Source organism: Marmota flaviventris, chromosome 1 (assembly GCF_047511675.1).
Source record: "Marmota flaviventris isolate mMarFla1 chromosome 1, mMarFla1.hap1, whole genome shotgun sequence".
Classification (NCBI taxonomy): domain Eukaryota; kingdom Metazoa; phylum Chordata; class Mammalia; order Rodentia; family Sciuridae; genus Marmota; species Marmota flaviventris.
The window spans coordinates 125056935-125081303 of record NC_092498.1 but is presented as its reverse complement, the minus strand read 5'-3'; the positions used below and the strand labels follow the sequence as shown (position 1 = coordinate 125081303).

The window sequence follows — 24369 nt, the reverse complement described above, 5'->3', positions numbered from 1 at the left end:
GTGCAGAGGGTTTGCTGCCCTCGTGCGCCATGCCTACCTCCCTTTGCCATGGATGACCAAGCGTTCTCTGTGTTTGGTTAAAAATGTCCCCCTGAATATTATGTGAAATGTTTGTATAGGAGACCCAGTAGGTGCATGTGGTGGGGAGAGGGAGGGACAGGGAGACAGCCATCAAACCACTAACCAATAGATGGGACCACCGTCGGCCGGGGCCTCTGAGGACCAGTGCCACCGTGGGAAAACCTCCTGCCCACATGATCTGCCCTGTCCACACGTCCGGCAGATGCTGGGTTTCCTAGAATCTGGAGACAAAACAACAAGGCTGTCAGTCTTGCCAGTGTGGCAGGGGGAAAGCGATCAGCCAAATCAATCAAATCCGAAGCAGAAGCTCTAAAGGCAACTAAACTTAGCTTTTAACTGAAAGGTTAGCTGAAGGCCCAGGAGGAAACAGGCTGGCCGCCAGGCCCCTCCCCTGCACCAGAGTCGCATCTGAAGCACCACAGTGGGTGGGGCAAAATGAGTCCTGGGCAGGGTCCGTTGCTCTACTGCCGCTGAAGCCACGTGTTTCGGACCTAATGACAGTGGCTTTCAGGACACTGACGCCTTCCACCACGAGCAGCCTCGGCTGCCTCCGCACACCTGCCCCAGGCTGCCACACAAGCAGGAAAGCTCTGCGGTTCCAAACGTCCCACCTGGGTAGACGTCGCAAGTGAGGTTTCCGAAAACTCAGACGGAGGCTTCTGTGTTGGGACTGGAAACTCACGGCCAGGGTTGGCCCCAGTCTGGAGAACTACGCTGCCCCGAAGAGGTGCCCTTCCCAGGGAGGCCCACCTCCAACTTGGACTAGAGTTAGAGGTGGTCGGAGGAAACCCCGCAAAGCCGAGCCCTCCGGGAAGGGCAGAGAGGCCTCTGGGGACAGGAGGAGGGGATGGTCTGCTCCTTGCTGCTGCAGCGTTGAGGGTGGGGCCCCAGCGTGGGTATCTCAGACCCAGGCCTGGCGCCATGCAGATGGCCCTCCACGCGCCCAAGGGACGTTCAGCATGACGGGAGCCAGGGCTCTGAACAGAGACGGAGGAAAGCCTTGAGTGGACTCCTAATCCAGAAGCCAACGAGCAAGGCCAGGCCCCAGGGCGGGGACGCGTCCATGGCTAGTGATGGAAACTGGCGGGCTCCCGAGGAGACAAAGCAAAATAAAACTTAGAAATAATATGCAGAAATGAGTTGCTTTGATAACTGTTCTCAGTTAGAAAAAACATGGATGAAGGCCAAAAAACAACTAAACCCCTCCCCCCAAAAAAGAAAAAAAAAAATCCTTCAGCAATATGTGGAGCCATAAATAAGTCCCTAAAAATCATTATGGAAAAAAAATGTGCAAACTTTTGGACATAGTTCAGCTAACCCTTAATTAAAATTTAGATTCAGTTGTCCTTTAATCACAGCCGTGATCATCTCTGATTCCAGGAAGGAATCGTTACTCTAAAGCAAAGCAAAGAAATCTTCGGCATGGTCAAGCGATCGGAAGCGATGGGACTTAATAAATCAAAGGTGCAGGGACAATCAAGGAGAGCGGCCGAGAGACCCCAGGATGGACACCCCAAATTAGAACCAAACGAAAAGCCAACGGGGAATGAACAGGATTGGTTTGGCAAGCGCACGTGGAAAGACGTTGACTTCACACACCACAGGGCCGTCGGCCACTCTGGGGGGAGGCCGTGCGTGCTGGACAGCCGCCCTGCTGTCGGGCACGGCCAGGCCACTCCTCCAGACACCCCGAGAGTCTTCGTGCTCCGCGGCCTCGTCCCAGCTGTGCTGCCTGGGCACGGACCTCTCCGGGCGGGGCAGGGCATCATCGCTCCTGGCGACGTCACTGGGGTCCACCTGTTCCCCAAAGTCCTCTTCAATGCTGCTCTGCCGGGTCAGTGTCCGCCGCCGGGCCAGTAGAGGCCTCGGGCTTCTCCTACAGGGACAGTGACCGGGGCCTGGGCTGCACTGGGCTGTGGTGTTCCTGAAACTAAACCGAGACTCTTCTTCCTCACTGCCGCAGTCCAGGCCGCTGTCCGGGCTCCGGGTGGCCCAGCGGCTAAGCCGGCAGCCTCTGTCTTCCAGAAGGAGGTCCTCCATGGGGGCTCTGTGCTTGGCAGGGAGCCAGGAGGCCTGCGGAGCCGAGTGCTCCCAGCAGGGTGGGATGGGCCCTGGCACCATGGCCAGCAGGGCCCTGGCCCTGGGTGCCCCTGAGCCCTGCCACAGCAGCGGCTCCCCGAGCTCTGCGTCCTCCTCGGCTACCTCAGGGATACTGCATAGCCTCTTACTGCGGTGGGGCTGCTGGGGGAACTCGGGCTGTCCCGGGCAGGCGCCTTCCGGGCTCCTGGGCTTATAGCACTCCTAAGGGCAGGGCGAGTGGCCAGCGGCAAACACGGGCGAGGCCGGAGGGAGAAAAAATACACAGTTAGTCTTGGCGAGGTGGGGCGCACGCCCGCGGGCTCTGTAGTGGAACAGCGGTGGTGTCTATGCCCAGCAAAGGCAGGGACAATGCACGGGAAAGCCAGCAGGCCATCGGGAGCAGATGCCATGCAGGTGAACCAGGAGAGAGGTGACAGCCCAGACGCGGAGGCGCAGGCAGGGTACTCTCAGCCCCTGAGCTGTGTTCTACGTGGTAGGTGCCCAGAGTGTCGGGAGACCTGTGCCCACTGCCTGCAGCTGTGTCCTCAAAGACCCCAGGAAGATGCAGCAGGTGCTGAGCATGCCCAGAGGTGGATCAGTATACCCAGAGATGGCTCAGCACACCCAGAGGCAGCTCAGCGCCCCATGTGCCACAGCTCCCGGCTGCCCCCTGCCTTCCTTCCTGGCAGTTGGACCGCCCCTCCTCCCCAAAGGCAGCTCAAGCGAAAGCTTGTGAGGTCAGGCTCCTGGGGGCTTACACCTCTCTGTGGCTAGGAACAGGCCAGGCACAGGCCTTATGCCCAGTCACTGCAGAGGACAGGGGTCCTCTTGCTGTGCTTGAATCCCCACACCCAGGGGCTACTCCCAAGCACTAGCAGGACGCAGGCTCCATGTCTACAGACTTCTTCTCTCTGCTGGGGGTAGGGCCCTTGCCTTGTGCCCTGCTGGAAGGCCTACACGTCCTGCTGCTGGGAACGCTGCTACCTATCTCTGCACTGGCTGCCCGCCTGGCCCTGCGGCACAGGTGCCCTGGACTCCCCTGCCATAAGGCTCTGGGGTGCACAGACGAGGCCTGTGCCCCACTGGGCTGTGGGCCCTTGAGCTGAGGCATGGTGGGATGTTCCTGGCAGGAGGTCAACCATGCCAGGCACCGCTGCCCGCCAGGTGGTTGGGCATACTCTGCTTCTGCCCTTTGCTGATGCCATATGCCTGTGACAAGCAGCAGGGTGAGGGGTCACCTCGGAGTACAGGGAGGTCACCAGTGACCTCCAGGCCAGCAGGGAGTGGGATGAGTGAGTGTGGCTCAGGCAGGGGACAGACATAGGCCTGACCTCGTCAGGAAGCCTGACTGGGCAGAGCCACTCACTGCCACGTGGAACCATGAGCCCCTATGTCCAGATCTCCAACCCTATCTGGCAGTTTCCAAAGAGAATCCAGAAATCCAAACCTTTTCAGAAGGAGGACGGTCATGGAATAGGCACATGTAGCAAGCCTGTGGCCACCCTGCCACCCCCCCCACTGTGACACTGCCCTGAAGCCCTGGCCATGGCTCTATGAGGACCTCTCTGGGCCCTCTAGAGGGAGAAGCCTCCCAGCACCCTCTGCACCAACAGGAGAGGCCTCTTGGAGGTGTGGGACAGGGACACACCTCCCCAGCCACCTCCAGGTGCTCCCAATGGGTCCTGCTCTGGGTGTGTGGGTGACTGGACAGCCGGGAGGTGCGCCCATGGGAAGGCCAGTGTGAATCCTGCTGCAGGTTGGCCCCGGGCTGGGGGTGGGGTTGGGTGCTGGGAACCCCACGGGCCACCACCATGCAGGAGCAGCACAGGGGTCTGACATCCCCCAGGGACCTTCGAGGGAGAGTGTCAGCTGGTCTTGTCTGCACGAGAACCTGTCAAGTGGGCAGCTGGGTTGGACGTCGCCTTCTGCCCGCCACCCACTGTGCAGGGCCTGTGCACCTGGAGGAAGGTGGCTGTGGCCTGGGCAAGGCCCTTTCCATCCTTGACACCCCAGCGGTCCCACAGCCACCTGACCTGGGCCAGGAGCTGCCAGAGCATAGCCGCACCTGCCCTGCCTCCCACCTGGGGTGGAGCCCCAGGCCCAGGCTGTCCGCGTGCACTGCCCAGTGGACACCGTGCATGAGCCAGAACTCGGGCCCAGCAGCAGCAGTGGTGGCAAACACCTGCCCAGCTGGGGCAGACGGCGTGAACCAGGCATCACGGGCTGGAACCTCCTGGAGCAGCCTCCCTGTGCCTCCCCGATGGCCTCCCACAGGGGCTGATCCCTGCTCCCTCCCAAGGGAGCCTCACCTGTCCTTGGGGCCTTCTGTGATGGGCCCCAGGGCCATGCCCAGACCAGCCCTTCCCTGGCCTCCACACGGGACCCACCCGGTTCCCCGCTGGTGGCTCTGCGCCCAGCCACACTGCCCCTGCCCCGGCGCTGACCCCGAGGGGGTTCTTGAGTGGATTCTGGTTCTCTGTGGACCAGCCGGAAGTCATCCTGTTCTGCTCTGTTCCTCCTGATCCCACTCCTGGCTCAGCTCTGGGTGCCCCGAGGGCTGCCAAGTGGACCCCCAAACTCCTGTACCCAGACCTCTTGGCAAAGGGGACAGAGCTCCAGGTACCTCCTGGATCAAAAATTCCACAGTGGGAAGAAGCAAGTCCATATTCGTGGGCTCTGGTGCAGGGCAAGGGCCCAGGGCCAGCCCGACGACCAGCAAGGGGACAAGGTGAGCCACCTGGGACTGCAGGAGGGTGCCGTGCCCCCTCCGCTCCCCCACTCACCTTGAGCGCATTATGGGAGGTGCCGCTGGGCCGCCTCCTGCCCCCGTCCTCCAGCTGCATCTCCGAGGACAGCTCCTCCTCATCCTCCTCCATGATGTCCGAGAGGTCGGAGCCCCGGCTGCTCTCCGTGGGGTACTCGTCTCCATGGCAACAAGGGGGCTGCAGGCCAGAGGGGGGTGCTGATGGGTGGACTCTCATGCCAGGACCCCTGCAGCAGGCCCAGGTCCCCTGTGGGCCCTCCCTCCTTTGTCACCTCTGTGGGGCTCACAGCTAGGGCCTGTAGGGGTTGGTGATGTGCTGCTCCTTAGAAGTGAGGGGTGAGGCTGGACGTGGTCAATGCAATGGCCAACAGTAAGTCTGACTTTCCCCTGGATCGTCACTGTTAAGCTGCTCCGAGGACTTCTAGTCCTGGGGTGGAGGGCCTGTGACCTCAGTCTACTCAGTAAGATGTAGTGGGAAGTCTCCTGGCCATCTATCCTTTCCTTCCTGCTTGGGGTGTCACCAAATGAGGGTGTAATTGATGGAGCTATGGCAGCTACTTGGTAACTACAGGAGAAAGATCAGGAGAGTGAAATATCTAAGCAGAGCCCCTTTGCCACTGAGGCCACATCAGCCCTGCACCCGGCTGCACAGGCTCCCGGGACACAGAGTGATTAAAGGTCTGTGACTGTAGAAGTCTGGGCCTCCTGTTCCTTCTGCTTAAACGAATGCAAACAGCATGATTGTAAGGCTGTAGATAAAGACGTGAGATGAGAAGCCAGTGCCTGGCTGACGGCCAGCAGCGAGCAGCAAGGCTGGGCTGGGCACACGGTGCCCTGCTGCCCCCTCACTGTGGCAGTGGGTGGTCCTGGTGCCCCAGCCTCCGAGTGAGTGGGCTCTGGCACGGGGCCTTGGGGTTCTCAGGCCGTCGGCTATTCCAATCCTCCTGTCACCTGGGGCTGGCTTTTCGCACCTTTCAGGGAACCCTATTCAAGGCTGCGCGTCAGACGCTGGAGGTGAACCCCGATAGGCCCGGGGGTGGGAGTGGGGGGGCAAATGTTTTGTTTTTCATCCTCTATGGTGCCCAGCACGGAGCAGGTGTCCAGCCAACATGGCCCAATGGACAGAAATGAACATAAACAGTAGGGTTTGTCTACATCGAGACCAGCTGGGTACCAGTCCAGCCCTGGCCTGACCCAGGAAACTGCCCAGGACCAGGTTCCAGCACGGGGTGGGGCAGGGTAGGGCCTGGGCGAGGAGCAGGGGTGGGGCCGAGCAGGGTGGGTGGAGGGGAGGGACGGGGCAGGGCAGGGCCTCCTATTCAGGCTTTTGAAATTGTCCTGGAATGAGTTGTCCTCACTCAAACCCTGGTGGCCTGCTGCCTTGCAGGCTGGCATGGCCCCTTTCCCGGGGGGCCGTAGGGCAGGTCCCCAGTCCCTGACACCCCCAGCAGCTGCCCGGGCTCACCGGCTTGCCCAGCTCTGAGCCCTTGAGGAAGTCGTCCACGGAGGCGCCTCTCCGCTTGAGCTCGGGGGAGGCGAAGCCGTCCTCCTCGTCGGAGCTAGCACAGCGCCCCAGGCTGCTCCGCTCAGGGAGGAGGCTCCTTTTCTCTAGCTTGGAAAGAGAAGGGGACAAAGATGGGCTGGGGCTGTCATGAGGGCTGGACCCAGTGATTAAAGTTGTCCAAGGCGGCTTCTGTGTCATGTGGGTGCCTCCCAGGGACACGCCTTCCATGCCGCATACCCTGTAGCCACCCGAAGACAAACCCACCAAGGACCTGGGCCAACCACCCCAAAGCTGCTGCAGGGTCCACCTCTTGGTGTCTCCCCCAAGGACCTAGCTGGCCCCAGAGTCATCTCTCCCTCTGCTGGGGCGACTGCACCCAACAAGGACCCTCCACCCTCCTCTGGTCACCCTGCTGGCCTTATTGTGACCCGCGGGCGCATTCGGAAGGCAGGAGCCTAGAGTGGTTGCCCGCCCATGGGCCCAGCTGCTGAGCCTCCCTGGGCCTCTCGGGCTGGGCTGAGGCTGCTGCACTGGCACCGCCCCCAGGAGCCTGGCCCAAAGCTCCCGTCAGGTGGCTCTTGCGCCCGGTGCCCCGAGGACGCCCTCCCCTCCGCAGCCGTAGAACACTCAGGAGTGTCCCCAGGACAGTCTGGATTCCTGTGCTCTCCCAGCTAAGGCACCGGTGGGGGGCCTTTGCCCTCAGGCTGCCTCTGGGCGCTGTGCCCTGGAAGTGAGCTCCCTGGCTCACCTTCAATGCTTGGTGCTGACCTGGGGACTGGCCCTTCCTGGGCTCTCTGACCTGGGGCCGCCCAGAGGTGGGCTACAGGGGTGTGTCCCACCACAGGCACCAACACCCAGGGTCACGTAGGCCCACCTGGCAATGTCGAGGCCTGCCCATGGCCCCCCTTCCTCCTTGAAAGAGAAAGTGGGGATCACCCCAAACACTGGGACTCTGGTAGGTGGTGCCTGGGAGAGGTGGCTGCCACCTGAGGTCATGTGTCCTGGTGCACATCATGTGGAACACGGACCAGCCACCGCCCAGTACCCCATGGCCCAGACTACACCTAGAGGTGCAAGCAAATGTGCCCACGCACAGGTGCATCCATGTGCCTGTCCACTGGGCATGCAGACACACACCCGTGTGGAGCCCACACACTTATAGGTGTGTGCACACACGCACACACACCTGGGACTCTGAAGTGGTCAAGACCAGGGAGCACCCAGTTGGACAACAGGGCCCCAGCTGTGTCCAGCGAGCAGTCGAAGCCCCTAACCCAGAGCCAAGCCTGTCTGGGTCTGTCAGAGGCTCTTTATCGGACAGACAGGCGCCTGGCACCTGGTGATCCATGGCTACACTGTAACACACTGTGACTGAGGATCAGGCACAGATGCCCGGAGGCTGACGGGGCAGGGTAGGGCCTGGGCGAGGAGCAGGGGTGGGGCTCCTGCACCTGTGGCCAGGCTCTGGGCGCTCCTGGCCTCGCTGTCTCTGCCTGCAGTCTGGACGAAATGCACTTCGGGAGCAGAGGGACAAGCCAGCAGACCCCACTTACCCTGCTGCTCTCGGCCACCCTCTGCGCAGCCTCACGGGCCATGGCCTTGGCAACGGTGGTGGACACCGGGGCCCCCTGCGGCTGCGGGAGGATGCGGCTGGGAGAAGGCGACCTCCGCCCAGGGCCGGAGCCTTGCAGGTCAGGCGGCTCCAGCATGTGCCCATGCACCGGGGCGGGGGCGCGGCTCTGCTCCCAGGACTCCTCCACCTTGGTGTGGGGACACGGGGGCTTGTCTTTGGTGTCGGGAGCACTTAGTAATGGCTTCGGTGGGGGCGTAGCTCTCGGGTGGGGGGTTGGAGGCACCAGGAGGTCGAGGGGGATGGCAGCAAACACAGAGTCCACGGACTCGCCCTGGGCAGAGAGGGTCCGCACTGTCACGGCCTTGGCCTCCAAGCTCCGCAGGCGCACAAGCTCCACTGCGGTGCTGTCTGCCGTTGGGAAGATGACCTCAGCCACCTGCGGACAGAGAAGGCCACCCCCAGCTGAGCCCAGAAGGCCTCAGAAGGCAGAGGAGGGGACACTTGGTCCAGGGCCAGAGGCCATAGGGCCAACGAGGCAGGACTCTCTTCCTCCATCTCTGAACCAGTTCAGAACCGGAGGCAGGGGCCATGGAAGGATGCCCCAACCAGCCTTCTTATTGCCAAAGCCAAAGGGCAGGGTGTGGGCAGAGGGAACACACAGCCTCCCGCTACAGACGGCAGGGCTGGACCTCTTCTGCAGGAGGCTGCTCTGGCGGGGAGGGGGCCTGCGTGGAGGGAGCGGTGGGAGAACAAGCCACCAGTGGAGGACTTAGCTCTCACACTCAAGTCACCCGGGTGTTGTCCCTCATCCTGCTCCTGACAGAGGAGGGCCGGGACAGGGTCAGGGGACAGAAGCTTCCGCAGGCTCTGGCCCCAGCACACACCTGCTCCTCAGAGCCAGGCCTGATGTGCCAGCTGGGCTAGATTCTCAGGGAGGCTGGGCCTCTGGCCTCAGCCTCAGCCTGGCAGGCGCCTGTCAACACTGGGGAGCCAGGCATGGGCAGTGAGGACCCAGAGGTGGCCTTTGAATACTGAGTGGAGCAGGTCATCGTGAGGGGAGGGGGATGGAGAGGAAGCTGACCCAGGAAGAGACAGCAAGGCATGGGTGTTCCCCACACTGACTTGGGCAGGGCCCAGGGCAGTGCTGAGGGGCCTGGGGGGCTGAGGAAACTCCCCTCGAGAAGTGACCCCTGCATGAGCTGGGCCTGTGAGATGGCACCACCCCATGAACTCACCCTCTGCCCCTTGGCATATACGCCATAGCCGGTGACGTTCGCCCCATTGGACAGTCCAGTGGGGGTCAGCATCGGCGGCTTCCAGGAGACCTGGATGGTGGATGCCATGGCCCCTGCTTGGACAGTGACATCTTGGGGAGGTGCCGGAGGGCCTGAGAGGAACAGAAGGGAACAGACACTTTCAGGGCACAGCCCTGGTAGAGGCTCACTTCACCTGTCTCACCTGGAAACCAGAACACACCTGGTCAGGTTGGCAGAGAGAGGACAGGTATTGGGGGAAAGGAGGGGAGGACACACAGCTGGGCCTCTGCATCCAGCGGGCATGGCTCACCCTTCCTGGGAAGGCCTACAATCACTTCTGCAGGACCCTCACCTCTGCAGCTGGCTTAGGGCCTGCGCAAGAGCAGAGCCCAGGAGGGGCTGGAGAGGGGCCAGGGAGGTGTGCGCAGAAGAAGGTGGCTCCGCACCTCCCTTCCTTCCTCTCTCACTGTCCCTCTTCCCCTCTCCCCCCTCTCCTCCTGCCCCTAGCAGTCTCTCCCTCCCTCTCCCTCACTCTCTCTTCTCCTCTCTTTCTTTCTCCCTTCTCTCCCTCCCTCCCTCTCTCTCCCCCTTTCTCTCCCCTCCCTCTCCCTCTCTCCCATCTCTCTCCCCTTCTTCTCCCTCTCCTCTTCCTTTCCCTCTCTCTCCCTCCCTCTCTCTCCCTTTCCCTCCCTCTCTCCTCCTCTCTCTCTCCTTCTCCTCCTCTCTCCTCTCTCCCTCTTTCCCTCTCTCTCCTCCCTCCCTCTCTTTCCCTCTCTCTCCTCCTCTCTCCCCCCTCCCTCTCTCCCCCTCCTTCTCTCTCCCTCCCTCCCTCTTCCTCCCTCTCTCCCTCCTTCTCTCTCCCTCCCTCCCTCTCTCTCCCCCTCCCTCTCTCTCCTCCTCTCTCCTCCCTCTCCCTCCCTCTCTCCCTCCCTCTCTCTCCTCCTCTCTCTTCCCTCCCTCTCTCTCCTCCTCTCTCCTCCCTCCCTCTCTCCCTCCCTCTCTCTCCTCCTCTCTCTTCCCTCCCTCTCTCCTCCCTCCATTTCTCTCCCTCTCTCTCTCTTTCCCTTTCTCTCCTCCTCTCTCTCTTCCTCTCTCTCCCTCTCCCTCTCTCTCTCCCTCCCCCCTCTTCCTCCCTCCCTCCCTCTCCCTCCCTCCCTCTCTCCCTCCCTCCCCTCTCTCTCTCCTCTCTCCCCCTCCCTCTTTCTCCCTCCCTCTCCCTCTCTCCCTCTTTCCCTCTCTCTCCTCCTCTCTTTCTCCTCCTCTCTCTCCCTCTCCCTCCCCCCTCTCCATCAGACTCAGAGGTGCCAGCTCAGCCCTCACATCACCCTCCTCCCACCACTGAAGTGGGCAAGACCGAGAGTCCTGGATCTAGGGAGTGATCTGCCTGAGTCCAGCTCCACAGACTCCCCAGTGGCCAGGCTGACAGGCCTCCTGGTGCCCACATATGTGAGCTGCACTCATCTGCCTTGCCAGAGGTATCCTGACCACCAAACTGGGCAACTGGTCAGCTGTGGCCATGTGGCCCCAGTGATGGCAGGCAGCCGGCCCTGCCCTCTGACACCTCTGTGCCTGCTGGACAGCATAGGTAGCTTAAGTGTGGAAGGAGTGCTGTGATCTTGGGGCCTGTGAGGCTGTGAGGCCTGGCTCATGGGCCCCCAGCTAGGGGCTCCTGGGGAGGAGAGCGCTGGCCACCTCCTGGGGACAGTGTCTGCCACCGTCCCCTACTCACTCGACACGCCTCACATCTGCCGATCCTCGCAGCCGGCCTGTGATTTCTGCACGTGAGGAGGTCAGGGCTCAGGAAGTGCCACAGGACATCTCACAGGCACCAAGTGCTGACGTGGGATCCTCCTCCCAGCGCTGGCCTGTGGCCTGTGCGTAAGATGCACATGACTCTGCCGGGACGGAGGTCCCCTGAACCTCCTTGCAATCAGGAGCGGAGGCTCACTCCTCCCGGAACGGCTCAGGAGACAGGGGTCTGCCAGAGAAGGCGAGCACAGGATGGGGCCTGCAGGACGCGCCCTCCCACTCCGGCTGCCCCTGCTTCCTGCTGGGCACAGACATGGCCTGGCAGGCCGCATGACCCATGGCCAGTTGTACCCCTAGAAGAAGCAAGCAAGAGGCTGGAGGCTGAGGCTGGAGGCTACCCCGGACCTGCCAGTCAGTGGAATAACCATGGACAGTAACTGGCGTAACCGTGGACAACTTCCTAGCCTTCCCCTCTTCACCTCCCTGACCTGGGACATGGACATCAGAGAGCACCTATGTGGCCAGGGTGTCATGTTCACCAAGACACCATTGTCATTGCTTTGCTCTGAGTCAGGCAGCCATTTGTGGCCATTGGAACGTGGACAGAAGTGACCAGCCCACCCACCATGAGCACCCTCCCCACGTGACTCTCGTCCTCTCTCCCTGTCTGCTCACTGCAGTGGGAAGGACTCCAGGAGCAACTTAGGGGATGTCAGAGCCACAGTAGCCATGCCTGAGCCCTGGGCTACCAGGCAAGAGGGACAGGAGGCCCTGCCTTAGACTGTGATGGGAGGAGCAGTCACCCCTGCCATCACAAGCCTCTGAGAGTCAGGCACGTGTCCCCATCAATACAACCAACCTTGTGAATTGGTCTGAGTCCATCGCATGTGAAGCATATCCACTGGTCACCAGCTCAGTTAGTGCTGCCGACACACTGGCCAGGGGCACCATCAGCCTCACATGCTTTCTCATGTGTTCTGATTTGAGGACTCAAATCACAAGAGGGAGATCTTTCCGGAAGGAATAATCCTTTTAGTCAGACCACTTATTTTGATGGCTGTAGGTCAGTGGATCTTTCTAACCAGCCAACTGTGGGACTCACTGAGGCCGAGGCTGTCCCCTGTCTAGGGGGATGACTGATCCCTGCTAAGCTCTGTCTGCTCCATGATCCTTCAGTGCAAGTCTGTCTCCCCTCCCCACAATGTCACAGGGACCCCTTAGTGTGGGACAGATCTCTGGGTCACCAATCCACCTGCATGAGCTTTTGGCAGGGCTCGAGACACACAGGACACAGCATTCCCCAAACTCCCCAATATATGTCCACCTGACGTGGTGGTGTTCATAGTGGAGAAGCACCAGGGGTCCTGTTAATGGAAAGCAGCTCAGTGGAGAGAGAACCCCAGGGCATCTCAGAGCCTCTCACAAACGTGTCCAGTGTTCCTTGCCCTATGCAAGAGAGACGGGAGAGGCTATGTGAACTGACCCTTAGAGGGGGGAATGCATGAGGCAACCGCCTGCTAACTGGCCCTTTTCCTGAGAGCACTGGCCAGGCAATTTGTAGAGAGATGGAACCCAAGCAGAGAGCCTTACTGGACTGCAGAGTTAAAAGGGAGCCCCCAGGGGTGACTGAGAAGATGGGAACCTCAGAGAAATCCCCGGAGAATGGAGACACCCAATGAAGGATGAAACCTAAATCTTCACCCCCATCCTCTCAAATTAGTATTTGACTCCTAAATTGTACACGTAAGGAAGACAAGACTCCAGGAAACAGAAAGATGGTGACTCTCAAGTCAAACAGCAGAGTAAAGTTCAACTGCTTCTCAGGAACAAAGTGGAGTCCAAGTCCCGTGAACGTAGAGAAGACTGGATTCCCCATTGGAGCCCCATAAACGTCACACCTTACAAGTTGGGATCATGCCACAGGACTAAAGGCCACGATCTAAGGGCATAAAGGAAATACAAATTCCCCAATAAAGCCTAAAACAAGCATACATAGGACCTAGATATGCCACAAGTAATTTCACTGTCTGCTAGAACAAATCCCAACTTCTGCAGAAAAATTACAGAATCCAGGGTCTCTATAATGTGTAACCAACCACGTCCTGTTCATAACGAAAATGACTAGCCAGCAAAGAAATAGGAAAATGGGATGCATAATCAAGAGAAAGAAATAGTCATTCTGGGCCTTGTGATGGAAACCTGTAATCCCAGTGTCTCAGGAAGCTGAGGCGGGAGAATCCCAAGTTTAAAATCAGTCTCAGCAAAACTTAGTGAGACCCTAAGCAAATTTGTGAGACCCTGTCTCAAAATTAATAAATCCTAAAATGGGCTAGGAATGTGGGTCTGTGATTAAGCACTCCTGGGTTCAATCCTTGGTACCAAAAAAAAAAAAAAAAAAGTCAGCCGAAGTTAGCCCATGATGACTCTGGAGTTGCAATTAGCAAATTCTTTAAAATAATCATTGCAAATAGGCTAAAGGATATAAAGAAACAGAGAATCCAAGAGCAAGAAGAAAACTAAAAAAGAACCAAATGAAAATCCCAGAAAGATAAAGAAGCTAAACAAACAGACGAAAAACTCATTTGATGGTCTTCACAGTCGCAGATTGAATACTGCAAAGCAAGGACTCCCAAAACTGGAAGACAGAGAAAACAAATCATCCTAACTGCGACACAATAAGGAAATGCAACGGTGAATATCAGGGGTCTGCAGACCTCTAGGACCCTTCAGACCCTCTGCCTTGTGTGCAGCAGAGTTTCACAATGAGGAGAGAGAGGAAGGAGAAAACAGTTCAAATATGTTCAAACTTTGAAGAAAACTATTACTGGAGGCCCAGGAATCTACATTAATTTTTTTAGAAAGATAAATAAAATAAAAGCATGAGCACATCAGAATAAAAAAGATAAAAGAAATCTTAAAAGTATCAAGAAGGGTGGACAGGAAGGACGGCTGACTGAGCGTGGAGACAATGCGGGCCCACAGCGGTGGAAGAGCACTCTCAAGGGATGAAGGAAGAGAGTCTGTGGTTCCATCCCCAGCACCACGGAGAGACCTGGATAGCACATCCCAAGGCGTAGCAGGGCTCAGTCCTGGAGCCAGCCCATCCTCTTCCCTCTCCCCCAAGGAGGGGACAGGGGCCTTTCTTAACTCCGCCCTCAGCCAGGGCTTCTGCCCATGCCTGGTCAGGTTTCATGGTGTGGGCAGGTTGGATCTTCTGATCCCTTCTGACCTCCCAGGAGGGCTAAAGGGAACAGTCTGCTTGGGATGAGTGGACTCCACGCCGTCTCCTCGAGGGTGTGTGCATATAGCAGGGCACACTTGAGCAAGTGGAAGAAGAGCTGGCAGAACAGGAAGGCCCTGCCCCGCGTACCAGCACACGAGCCCCGTGCCTGCCCTGGACACCCACACCCGCCTCAGTTATTTTTTTGGTACCCACAGGCACTCGGGGCCCAGCTCAGGACATCGCAGCAAAGCATCTTTCATGTCTAAACAAAATAAGCAGAACTCTCTCCCCAAAATAACTCCTAGAAACCCTGAATCCCACTTTTGGAGCTATTCCTGTCCAGTTCAAGGAATTACCTCCCTTCTCAGTAAGAACACCAATGAGGTAGTTACTACTGTTGCCCCTGCTTTACAGAGTGGGTCCTGCCGCACAGAGAGGTAAAGCACAGGCTCAGAGTCACACAGCTTGAGCCCAACCTCTGCAGCACATTCTGCGCTCACCTTTTAGACTGCTCTGCCCACTGTCCTCACCATCAGGACCAGACCTCCAAGTTGTGCCCTGACCTTGACCCCCAAGCTTCCTGCTCAATCATGCCATGACCTTGACCTCCAAGCTCCCTGCTCAAGTTGTGCCATGACCTCAACCTTCAAGCTCCCTGCGCAATCGTGCTGTGACCTTGACCTGTGGTACAGTGCAGTAGCTCGAGCTGCACCTGGCATTCTCGTTTATTAGAATTTAGATGAGATTTAAAGTTTGGGTCCTTTCAAGTGCTCGGAGCCACATGCGGCTGTGATTACACACTGGACAGTGCATCTGTCACTCAGAAAGGCCCACCAATCAGGGCTGGTGAGGGCCTAAGAAGGTGGACACTAGCTGTAAGGTGCTGGGCCATTAGGGAGGGGCCCAGTGAGCTGGTGACCTTGTTCCTGCAGGTCAATGACTCAGAAGCAGGTGGCCCCTGTGAAGGTGGCCTCGCCCAGCCACTATGGACAGTGTGGGCAGAGGTAGAGGGGGTGAGCTTGCCTCCACCCTGCCTGGGTGCTCCTGGCCCCCGGGCCTCAGACCTGGACTGGACTCTACACCACAGGCTGTCCTGGTCTCAGCTGGTGGAGGCAGATGGCGGGTCCTGACCTGCGTCATGTGTCATGTGAGCCAATGCCTGACTTCAATGAAGCGTGTCCCCTGCTGGCTGTGCTACAGAAGGGCCCGTGGTACAAGCCCCACGCCGGCACCCCCGGCATGGCATGCTGACCCTGCCCACACCGGCACTTGGGTAGACGAGGACTGTGGCTTAAGAATGAATTCTGAGAACACGACCTCCGTCAGTGTCCCAGCTACCCTCTTCCCCAGACACTGAGAGGCCTCCGGCTGACCACCTGAGACCTTCTCCAGTCCTCAGGAGCCGACCCCGGGGCTACACCTGCTACCCCCACTCCCCACCCCAGGTTCCCTCCCTGGGACGCTCTCTCCAGCTCTCCCGAGTGGGCCAGGGGGCCCGTGTTGGGTGTTTCCCAATCCTTCACCCCAGCACTGACCATGAGATGTCCTGGGGTCCCCACTATTCAGATCCCGGCCACCAGGTAGGAAACCAGAGCTCACCGCGGAGCATGATGTGCTGACCTTGCCCGTCCATCAGCGCCTCTTGGACAGGCCCTCCCTTGGCGGTGCTGCCCACCTTCTGCCATTGCTGCCCCGTGGGTGGGCAATTCCTGAGGGTCTGCCCCATAGGGCACACAGGACTGCACAGCCAGTCCCCTGCATCGAGGCCAGTCCTGCATGACATGAGGCTTAAGAGGCCAGGTGCTGGCAAAGGTCACGCTGGAGAACACGGAGGAATTCACGTTCACAGATGAGGCTGAGGACCCTTCCGACTGCTCAAGCAAGGACTATGTGGGCAGCGCCCAGCAGGAAGCCTCAGGCAGACCTGGCCCCGGCGCGCATGTGGAAACAGCCCCGGTCCCCACAGGGAGGTCTCTTGTGTGACTATGTCACATGAGCCAGCTCGCTGCCCAGGCACTGGGGGTCACTGGGTCCTGTCCATAGGAAGGAGCCCTCCAGCTGATATTGCCTCTGGATTTCCCCAGGTGCGGGGGACAAGGGCCCTGGCCAGCTCCCTGTCCACAGGCCACAGGCACAGGTGCTAACAGCCTTGCCTCGCAGCTGGGCCAGGACCCAGGTGGCTTCTGTGACAACCTTCATGTCACTGCAGCCCATCAGCACGCGCTTACTCATGACCGGGAGACAAGAAGGAGTGAGGTGGACAGGAGCAGGCCCTCCCTCAATGGCCTGGGAGTGGACGCCCATGGAGGGGCAAGGCGCCCAGCCTCCTCCTGTCACAGGACCAGCCTCTGGCTCCAGTGCCGAGGAAGCAGTCCCTGGCTGGCCCTGAAGCCACCCTGAGTCCCCTCTCTGGATCAGCACAGACTGGCACTGTGCCCTCATGCTGACCTTGAGCCTTGGAGGCCACATGGATGGCCCGGCTCCCTCCCATTGTGCCCCCCTCCCTGGGGCCAGGCAGGACGCAGGCTCACCTGCGGGCAGCGTGGAGAACTCCACGAAGGCCTCCTTCTTCTCCCTCTGCTCCAGCGGCAGCTGCCAGGGCATCTGGTGGGGCTTGGCAAGGACCTTCACCTTATAGGCCATGTTGGGCCTCAGGTTGAGGAACTGGTACTTGTACCGCGCGGCCTTGACGACGTCGAACTCCTCCTCGTTAAGGAAGATGACGTGGCTGTAGTTGCTGTTGGTGGGCAGCCAGGAGAGCCGGGCGGAGATCTGCGTAATGTTGTCCACGCGCAGGTGGGAGGGGGCCACGGCCACGTCCTTGCCCACCAGCAGCGTGCACCGCAGCTCGTCCGAGCTGCCCCTGCTCGTGACGCACTGCACGGAGATGCGGTAGGTGCAGGCGGCCGTGTTGAGCTTCTCGATGAGGGCCTTGGTTCTGCTGCCCAGGGCTAGGCTCACCCGCTTCTCCTTGTCCACCAGGACATTGTAGCTGCTCACAGTCCCCCAGCCCGGCGGCACGGCCGGGGGCTCCCAGCCCACAATGACACTTTTGGCAAGCTGTTTGATAAGGGTGATTTTTCTAGGGTAAGGCACAATGTCTTCTCCAATGTCATCGATGTTCACATCCAGCGTCCCCCCGCCGTCATCAGTAATGCCCGGGTCTGCGCGAGTCGGGGAGTGGAGGTCCAGGATGTTCTCGCTCCCCAGGCCGAGGCCCGAGTGGTTGATGAAGTTCTGATCCTGCTCGGTCCCCAGAGTGCTTGCCAACCGCGACTCGTTGTCCTGGATGAAATCCACGAAGTTGGAGGGCACCAGGCCCCTCTGTCCATCCAGGAGCTCCCCTGTGGGGCGCGAGGACAGGTTATCAGTGCACCGTCCCATCGGGCCCTGAGGTCACAGGGCACATACCGCTCCTGCCCGACAAGAGCACTTCATCTAAAGTGACCTCCACCGCGAGGCCCCGCCTCTCCCTGAGGCTCACGGAATCTGGGGCCGCGGTGTTCGTTTACCTGGGTACGTACGCTGACTGCCTCCCAATGAGAAGACTGCCCATGAGGATAGGGAGCTCACGCTGACTATGGGGCCAGCTCTGGGGTGACACCTGGTACCCAAGAGGTGCTCAATAACTATTTGCTCAAAGGATGAACAAACGAGTAAAACCCACGGCTTTTGGTAATTGAGAAAATTAACCCTCCTACAGCTGAGCGGGCACAGGCATAGGGATCCGTGGGGTTCCTGCTCTGGCCCCATTCAGGGGCTCCCCACTGCTTCACTGTACGTGAAATGGAATGGTGGACTTGGCGTCAGAACCATCTCAGAATTGAGTGGCTTATAAAAAACCCGAGGTAGTTTTGGTGTCCACCTTGTCTTATGTGTGAGCAATCTAAGCTTCTTGTCAGCAGCTCAAAAGGCTAATTGCCCCGGAGAGGGACAAGTACACACAGGAGCTTTGAAGGTGAGGCACAGAGCCCACAGTACTGTCCCCCCAGGTCCTCACAGGCTACCACCCAGCCAGGTGACCAGGGAGGCTGGATTCTGCTCCCGGGAGAACTCCTGCCTTAGGGGAAGTGGGACAGGGCCTTAGAGGGCACGGAGACCAGTCCATCTGCCCTGGGTTCTCTGTGTCTAACCCTGACCCAGGGTGTGGACTCAAGGAAGACCAAGCGTTCCCTGGAGGACAGACTATGAAACATCCATACTGTGACTTGGGTGGAAGGTAATGATGACAGCAGTGGTGACATTGGTGGAGATAGTGATGACGGTGACATTGATGGTGATGGTGGTGATGATCACGGTGGGGATGGAGATGGTGATAATGTTTATGGCAATGGTGTTGATGATGGTTGTGATGGTGATAGAGATGGTGATTATGATAGTGGTGATGATGGTGAAGACAGTGATGATGGTGAGGATGGTGAGGGTTATAATGGTGATGGCGATAGCGGTGATGATGTTGATGGTGATGTTGATGGTGATGAAGGTGGTGGTAATAGTGATGATGATGGTGATGTTGTTAATGGTGATGGAGGTGAGGGTTATAATGGTGATAGTGGTAATGATGATGGTGATGGTGATAGTGATAATGATAATGGTGATGGTGACGATGGTGAGGTCATAATGGTGACAGTGATGACAGTGAACATTTGCTGAGCACCTACTCTGGGCCAGGCTCTATCATAAGCACCTAATATCTGCCACCTCATTTATCCTCACAGCTACCCTAAGGAGTAGGTACCCTGCCACTTTAATTCTGCAGCAGAGGAAACTAAGGCCCAGAAGGGAAGCAGGTCCCACTGCCACCCTGACCGTGGCTCCCTGAGTTCCTCAACCTGCTCTGAGCCAGCCCTCTGAAGAGTCTCCATGGCCACAGAGCAGGGAGTGATGGCAGAGCTCCGATGGGGCAGGGTGTACATGTTCACCCTGGGGTGTGACTCGGGGCCTCCAGAGCCATAGCCCTGCATTGCAATCAGCTCATGGCAAACATGTCGCTGCCTGCCAGGGGTGCTCACACGTCCACTGATGGCCTGGCCTCTCGCCAGCAAGTGCCCAGAAATGAGCCTAGGTGCTCCGACCTGCTCTAGGGAGACCCTGCAAGGCCATGCAAGAGAAAACTCATGGTTTAACAAGATGAACTCCTCCTGCCCAGGGGGCCAGGGCAGACCCAGGCCCCCCGTGTGGGGCAGTGGGTGGTTCAGGGATTAGATGGGGCAGACCCAGGCCCTCTGTGCAGGACAGTGGGCTGTTCAGGGACTAGAAGGCTCATGTCTACAGCAGAAAGCTACTCACGGAACTGTGGGGGTGTCCTGTGTGTCCTCAAGCTAAACAAGGGAGGCCCTTTGGGTAGACAGCTCACATTGTCTGATACCAAACTAGAGGCGGGAGGGTGGCGTGAAAGGGAGCAATCTTCCTGGGAATGGGCCAGACCCGCTGGGGCCATGACAGTCTCGGGATGGGTGGGCCACCTCTGCAGGTGCTGGGAGCCACTCTCAGTGAGGTCACCTAGATGGCCCTGGCCACACCAGAGGATGCAGCCTGGGGGCTGGGGGGCAGGAGGATGAGAGAGAAGGGATCCCTGGGAGCACAGTCAGCCCTCTGTGTCCACAGGTTCCACAACCACAGACTCAACCAGATGCGGGTAGAATGGGGGGGACTGTCCCGTCCTGGACAAGTGCAGTCTTCTCCTTGGCACTGCCTGCAGGGCACTGTCAGTGACTGCCCAGGGCACTGGCAAGGTGGTAGGCACTGTGGGCACCTGCGGGGACTTGGGAGGGCAACAAGGATGTGCGTACGCCCTAAGCAATGGTGCCCCTTCCTGTGAGGGACCTGGGCGTCTGCCCACTCTATATCCTCGGGAGTCCTGGGACCTGTTCCTGTGGGTGCTGAGGGACAACCATGGGCAGAGGACGGTCAGCCCCGGGGTAGACCCACGGCTGCCAGACAGCCCTGCAGAGTTGAGCACCCTGAAGATCCACCGAGCACCAGCCTCTGCCCGGGTGGGAACCCGGCTCCCCGCCCAGCCTTCCTGTCCTGAAGGGAACCCGAGGACTCAGGCCCCACAGGGACAGAGCAGCGGCTCGGCAGCCAGCAGTGACCGGGGCCTGCCAGCTGCCAGCCCAGGAGCGCTGGCCTGGGGTGGACTGGCCAGGCTCCCCAACAGCAACCTGGTGCCAACAGAGACCTTCGTAGAACCCGTCCTCGTCCATGTCCCCGTACACATAGAGGTACTTCCCCGCCGTGAGGGGCAGCTCGGCCTCCGGGTTTTCATTCGGCCCATCGAAGGGGTTATAACTGGAGGGAGAGACAGAATTCAGTTCACGACCCTCCTGCTCCTGCCTGAAAAGCACAGCCCCGCGCCCAGCCGGGGCCTCGCATGCCAAGCACACGGGCTCATTCACACAGACCACGGGAAGATGAGGACAGAAGTGTGATGGTCCTGACATCGTCCCATTGCCCTCCCACCATAACTACACAGCTCCAGATTAATAAGGCAATAGGAAGAAATGAACCTTACAAGCTTTAAATATATGTAATCACGCTAAGGCGGATCCTATCACATACTACTTCACGATCCACCTACTTGTCACCTTGTTACACAGCATAGTGCTCGTGAAACACTGCCTTAGCCTTTTTAGTGGATGTGTAGTATTCCACCAAGCAGCTTGGCAGGGTTTACTTAGCCAGTGTGTGCCTGGATAATCCTGCTGCACACACCTCTCCAATCTCCTCCTACGGATCCCAGGGAGAATATTTGTTGGATTAGATCTGGGCATTATTCCAATCTGGGGTGTGACTGCCAACCACATGGTCAGTGGCACCAGCTTCCTATCCTCGCCCAGCCTGGGAGGGTGGGCGTCACACCTTTAGGTCCTCAGCACATAGGGGTCAACTTCAGTCAGAGTCCTGGCCAGAGTGAGACAAAGTCAGGTGCCCCTGGGGCCTCCTATTGCAAAGACTGACTTAAAACAACTGGAAAGGCCCTGTGAGGAAAGGAGACTGCAGCCAGCTCCTACCTGTAGCGGGCGACACACAGGTGGACCTTGCCCGAGTATCTCTGCTTCGAGGTGTTGGAGTTCTGTTCATTGTCCATCTGTCGGAGACAGGGGGCCTGGTCAGGGGGCTGCAGGCCTCACCTCTGTGCCGGGACACCCAGGAAGCCCTTTCGCAGCCGCCATGGGCTTTTGGAAAAATGGACCCAGACTGGACACCCACAGGTGGGCAGCCCCACATGCTCAGCCTCCTGTGTGAACCCAGAAATGGCTTCCTATTGGGCACCCAATGCAGAATGGACATCTACACAGAGCCCAGGCCCAACCCCAGGAAAGCCCTGAGGGTCCTCTTATGGACCCAGACTGCAATGCTGGCCACGCTGGGTGGGTGGCTCGCTGAAGCCCAGATGAGTACCTGTGTCCTCTGCCCTCCGGAGGTGGCACCTCTGTGTCTGATGGTGCCCAAGGAGGGGACGACAGGGAGGGGAGGGGATGCCCTGTCCTGCAGCCCTGACTCTGCCATCCCCTGAGGAGGCCATGGTCCCTTACACCACAGTGACAGCCCCGGGGGTGGGAGCAGGAGTGGCCTTCCCCTGGAGGTCTGGCTCCTCATCTCCCTAAACACTCTCCAGGTAGAAGCAGGTGGCCACGTCACCCCTGCCTTCAACCAGACAAACCTACACTGTCCTGGTGCCTAGGCCTCGACACACTGCCCACCTTCCAGCCCCAGTTCAACCCGTCAGGACCCCTTGTCATGGACACAAGTGTCCGGCTCCCTCCAAGCAGGCCCTCCCCTGGGCTGGACCAGCCTCTCCCTGCCCCGTCACTGAGCGGCCCACTCTCTCTTGTGAACTGCTCTCTGCATGCTGGCTGGACACTCTGAGTCCCGGCCTCAGGGGCCATCTCAGAGACCAGGCCTCAGGTGTGTGCCCAAAGTGGCCCTCGCAGGCCACCCCTAGCCATCAGTGAGCTGTCTAGGCCACCCCTAGCCAGCAGTGAGGACAGGCTCCAGGGATTAGCTGCAGTGAGGGAAGGACCCAGGGGAGGCAGGAGGAGGAGGATGGGTGGAAGGACAAGGTGGGACTGGGCAGGATGGACAGGGCCCCCATGTCCACTAGCCACAGAGGCCCGGCGCCAGGTGCCTGGCAGGAAGACTCACATCTGACTCAAATCTGCATCTTGGGCTCCCTGATGGCGACAGGAAGGTGGGGTTGGCAGACAGCAGCTCCGGCTTGCCCCCTGAGAGCGGGGAATAGTCACCAACCGCAGGGTAGTGTCCAGGGGCACTCTCGTGACCTGACCACGGGCAGGAGCATGGCGGGGAAAGGAGAGGAGATGAGACAAGCCTGTGGCACCTGCTCCCTAGGCACCTTCCTCTTCTGCCTCAGCTGTGGGGGGCCACGGGGGGCCCACACAGCTCATCTTGTCCACGGCTAATCTGAGCCCACCCCTGGCCCTGAGCCATGCAGCCCGGCTATAAAGGGGGTCTATAGCTCATGGCAGGGGCTCCAGTCAGAGGGCTTTAGTGGGAGCCCCCACAGACAGGCTTCCCCTTTCCTTAGCTTAGAATGGGACTGTGAGTCTCAGTGACACAGCAGCCCTTTTGCCACCAGGAGTAGGAAACTCATACAAGAACAGAGCCTGCTCTCAGAGGACAGACTGGACCCTGGTGACATGGCCAGAGCCCCTGAACCAAGCTGTACCTGAAGCCAGAGGACAATTTCCTTTTGGTTCACACCAGGGTAAGTTAGATTTTGCTGTCACTATGACCAAGAGTCCTAATTAGCCAAAGGGTCAAGTTTACTGCTGGAAAGCACTTTGGGCAAGAGCCCTGCTGGAGGGCAACGAGGCTCGGCCTGACCACCCTCCCGGGCTGGGGGCAGGGAACCCCGTTCTGGCTGCTGGGAAGGGGCACTGAGGGCTTGACCCACGGTGGCCTCAGTGTCCCCCTTCAGTTAGACCCAGAGGCGATCTAACTGAAGACCCTCCCCCAGGGTCTCTGCTAGCACAAGGACAGGGTGGGCGCCCTGCTGCCTCCGACCAGCCTCTGTCGGGCCAAAGCCTCGGGGACAGCTGCTGAGTGAGGACCCGGGGATATAAAGTGACCTGAAAGCATCCCTAGAAAGGCAGCTGGCAGAGCCCCAGAGCTCCCCTGGGCAGGTGACAGCCGATGGCACCAAGGACAGCAGAAGCGTCTCCCTGCTGGGACATCAGGTCTACAAGGGGACCTTGCGTGTGGCCACACGGCCCTGAAGCCTTAGAACGGCTTGGCAGGCAGCAGTGCAAGGGAAAGGGTCATGGGGGACTGGCCCTGAAGCCCAGGGAAGCCAGCCAGGAACCAGCAGGCACCCTGCTCCAGACTAACACATCTTTCCCTCCCCCGGCAACTGGGAGCGCGGCCCTGGAAGGGGTGTGAGTGGAAGTGACTGTCCACCGCTGGGTGGGGGCTGTGGCCCGGAGCTGGTGGAAGCCCCCAGGGTCTGGGGTTGGTTGTTAATGCAGCAGAACTCAGGCTGTCCTGACTGGTGCCCTGCCCCAGCGAACTGCATGGGTGGCCAACACACAGCAGTGTCACCTTGCAGTCACCTTCCACTTGTTCAGATCTGTAGGAATTCTTGAGGGAGAAAAGGTTTTGTCTGGCATGCCTCATCGGGGGTGAGAGTGACCTTACGGGGTGGTTCTCAGGTGCACTCTCCAAGGATCCTGAGCTTTGGGACATGTGTGCTCCAGAAAACAGAACTGCTAATTCCCAGTGACTTTTTCTGGGATATCACAAAAAGTTCCCAGCTCCCATCCTGAAAGGAAAGCTGGCCATGAGAACGGGGGTGGGGCTTGGGGCGGGGCTCTGGAGGCGAGGCCAAGGCCGGGGGCCCTGGGAGGCGGGGTGGGGCGGGGCTGGGGCGGGGCCTCTTCCCACCCTGTCAGGCTGCCAGCTCCTGGGTTCAGGGATGATTCTATTGGGGTGCAGTGTCTGCTGCAGGGAGGTCCTTAGAGACCTCGCTCTCCTGTCATGTGGCTCTGCTTACAGAGTCCCCTAGGGCTCACACCCAGACTCGTCACCCACCTGGCCTCCAAGCCAAGACCACCTCACCGGAGGCAGAGGAGACCTGCTGGAAGGTTCAGCAGAAGCAGAACCTCTGTTCTTCTGGGA

At 59.2% G+C, this 24369-nt stretch overlaps 1 protein-coding gene across 7 annotated transcripts in view; it reads right to left on the bottom strand.

Annotated features, from left to right (window-relative positions):
- Rimbp2 (RIMS binding protein 2) overlaps positions 1–24369 on the bottom strand; it is a 49855-nt gene that overhangs the window by 11376 nt on the left and 14110 nt on the right. For 5 of the 7 annotated variants that reach the window (XM_027951966.2, XM_027951968.3, XM_027951970.2 and 2 more), the window contains 9 exons: positions 22378–22514; positions 21243–21319; positions 20411–20520; positions 16761–17573; positions 9237–9388; positions 7982–8437; positions 6390–6536; positions 4944–5102; positions 185–302 (listed from right to left, as the gene is read on the bottom strand). In XM_027951966.2, the coding sequence (XP_027807767.2) occupies positions 185–302; positions 4944–5102; positions 6390–6536; positions 7982–8437; positions 9237–9388; positions 16761–17573; positions 20411–20520; positions 21243–21319; positions 22378–22514 (2169 nt within the window). Of the gene's footprint in view, positions 1–184; positions 303–1680; positions 2383–4943; positions 5103–6389; positions 6537–7981; positions 8438–9236; positions 9389–16760; positions 17574–20410; positions 20521–21242; positions 21320–22377; positions 22515–24369 lie in introns of all 7 variants that reach the window. The other 2 variants (XM_071615944.1, XM_071615949.1) reach the window with 1 other exon arrangement.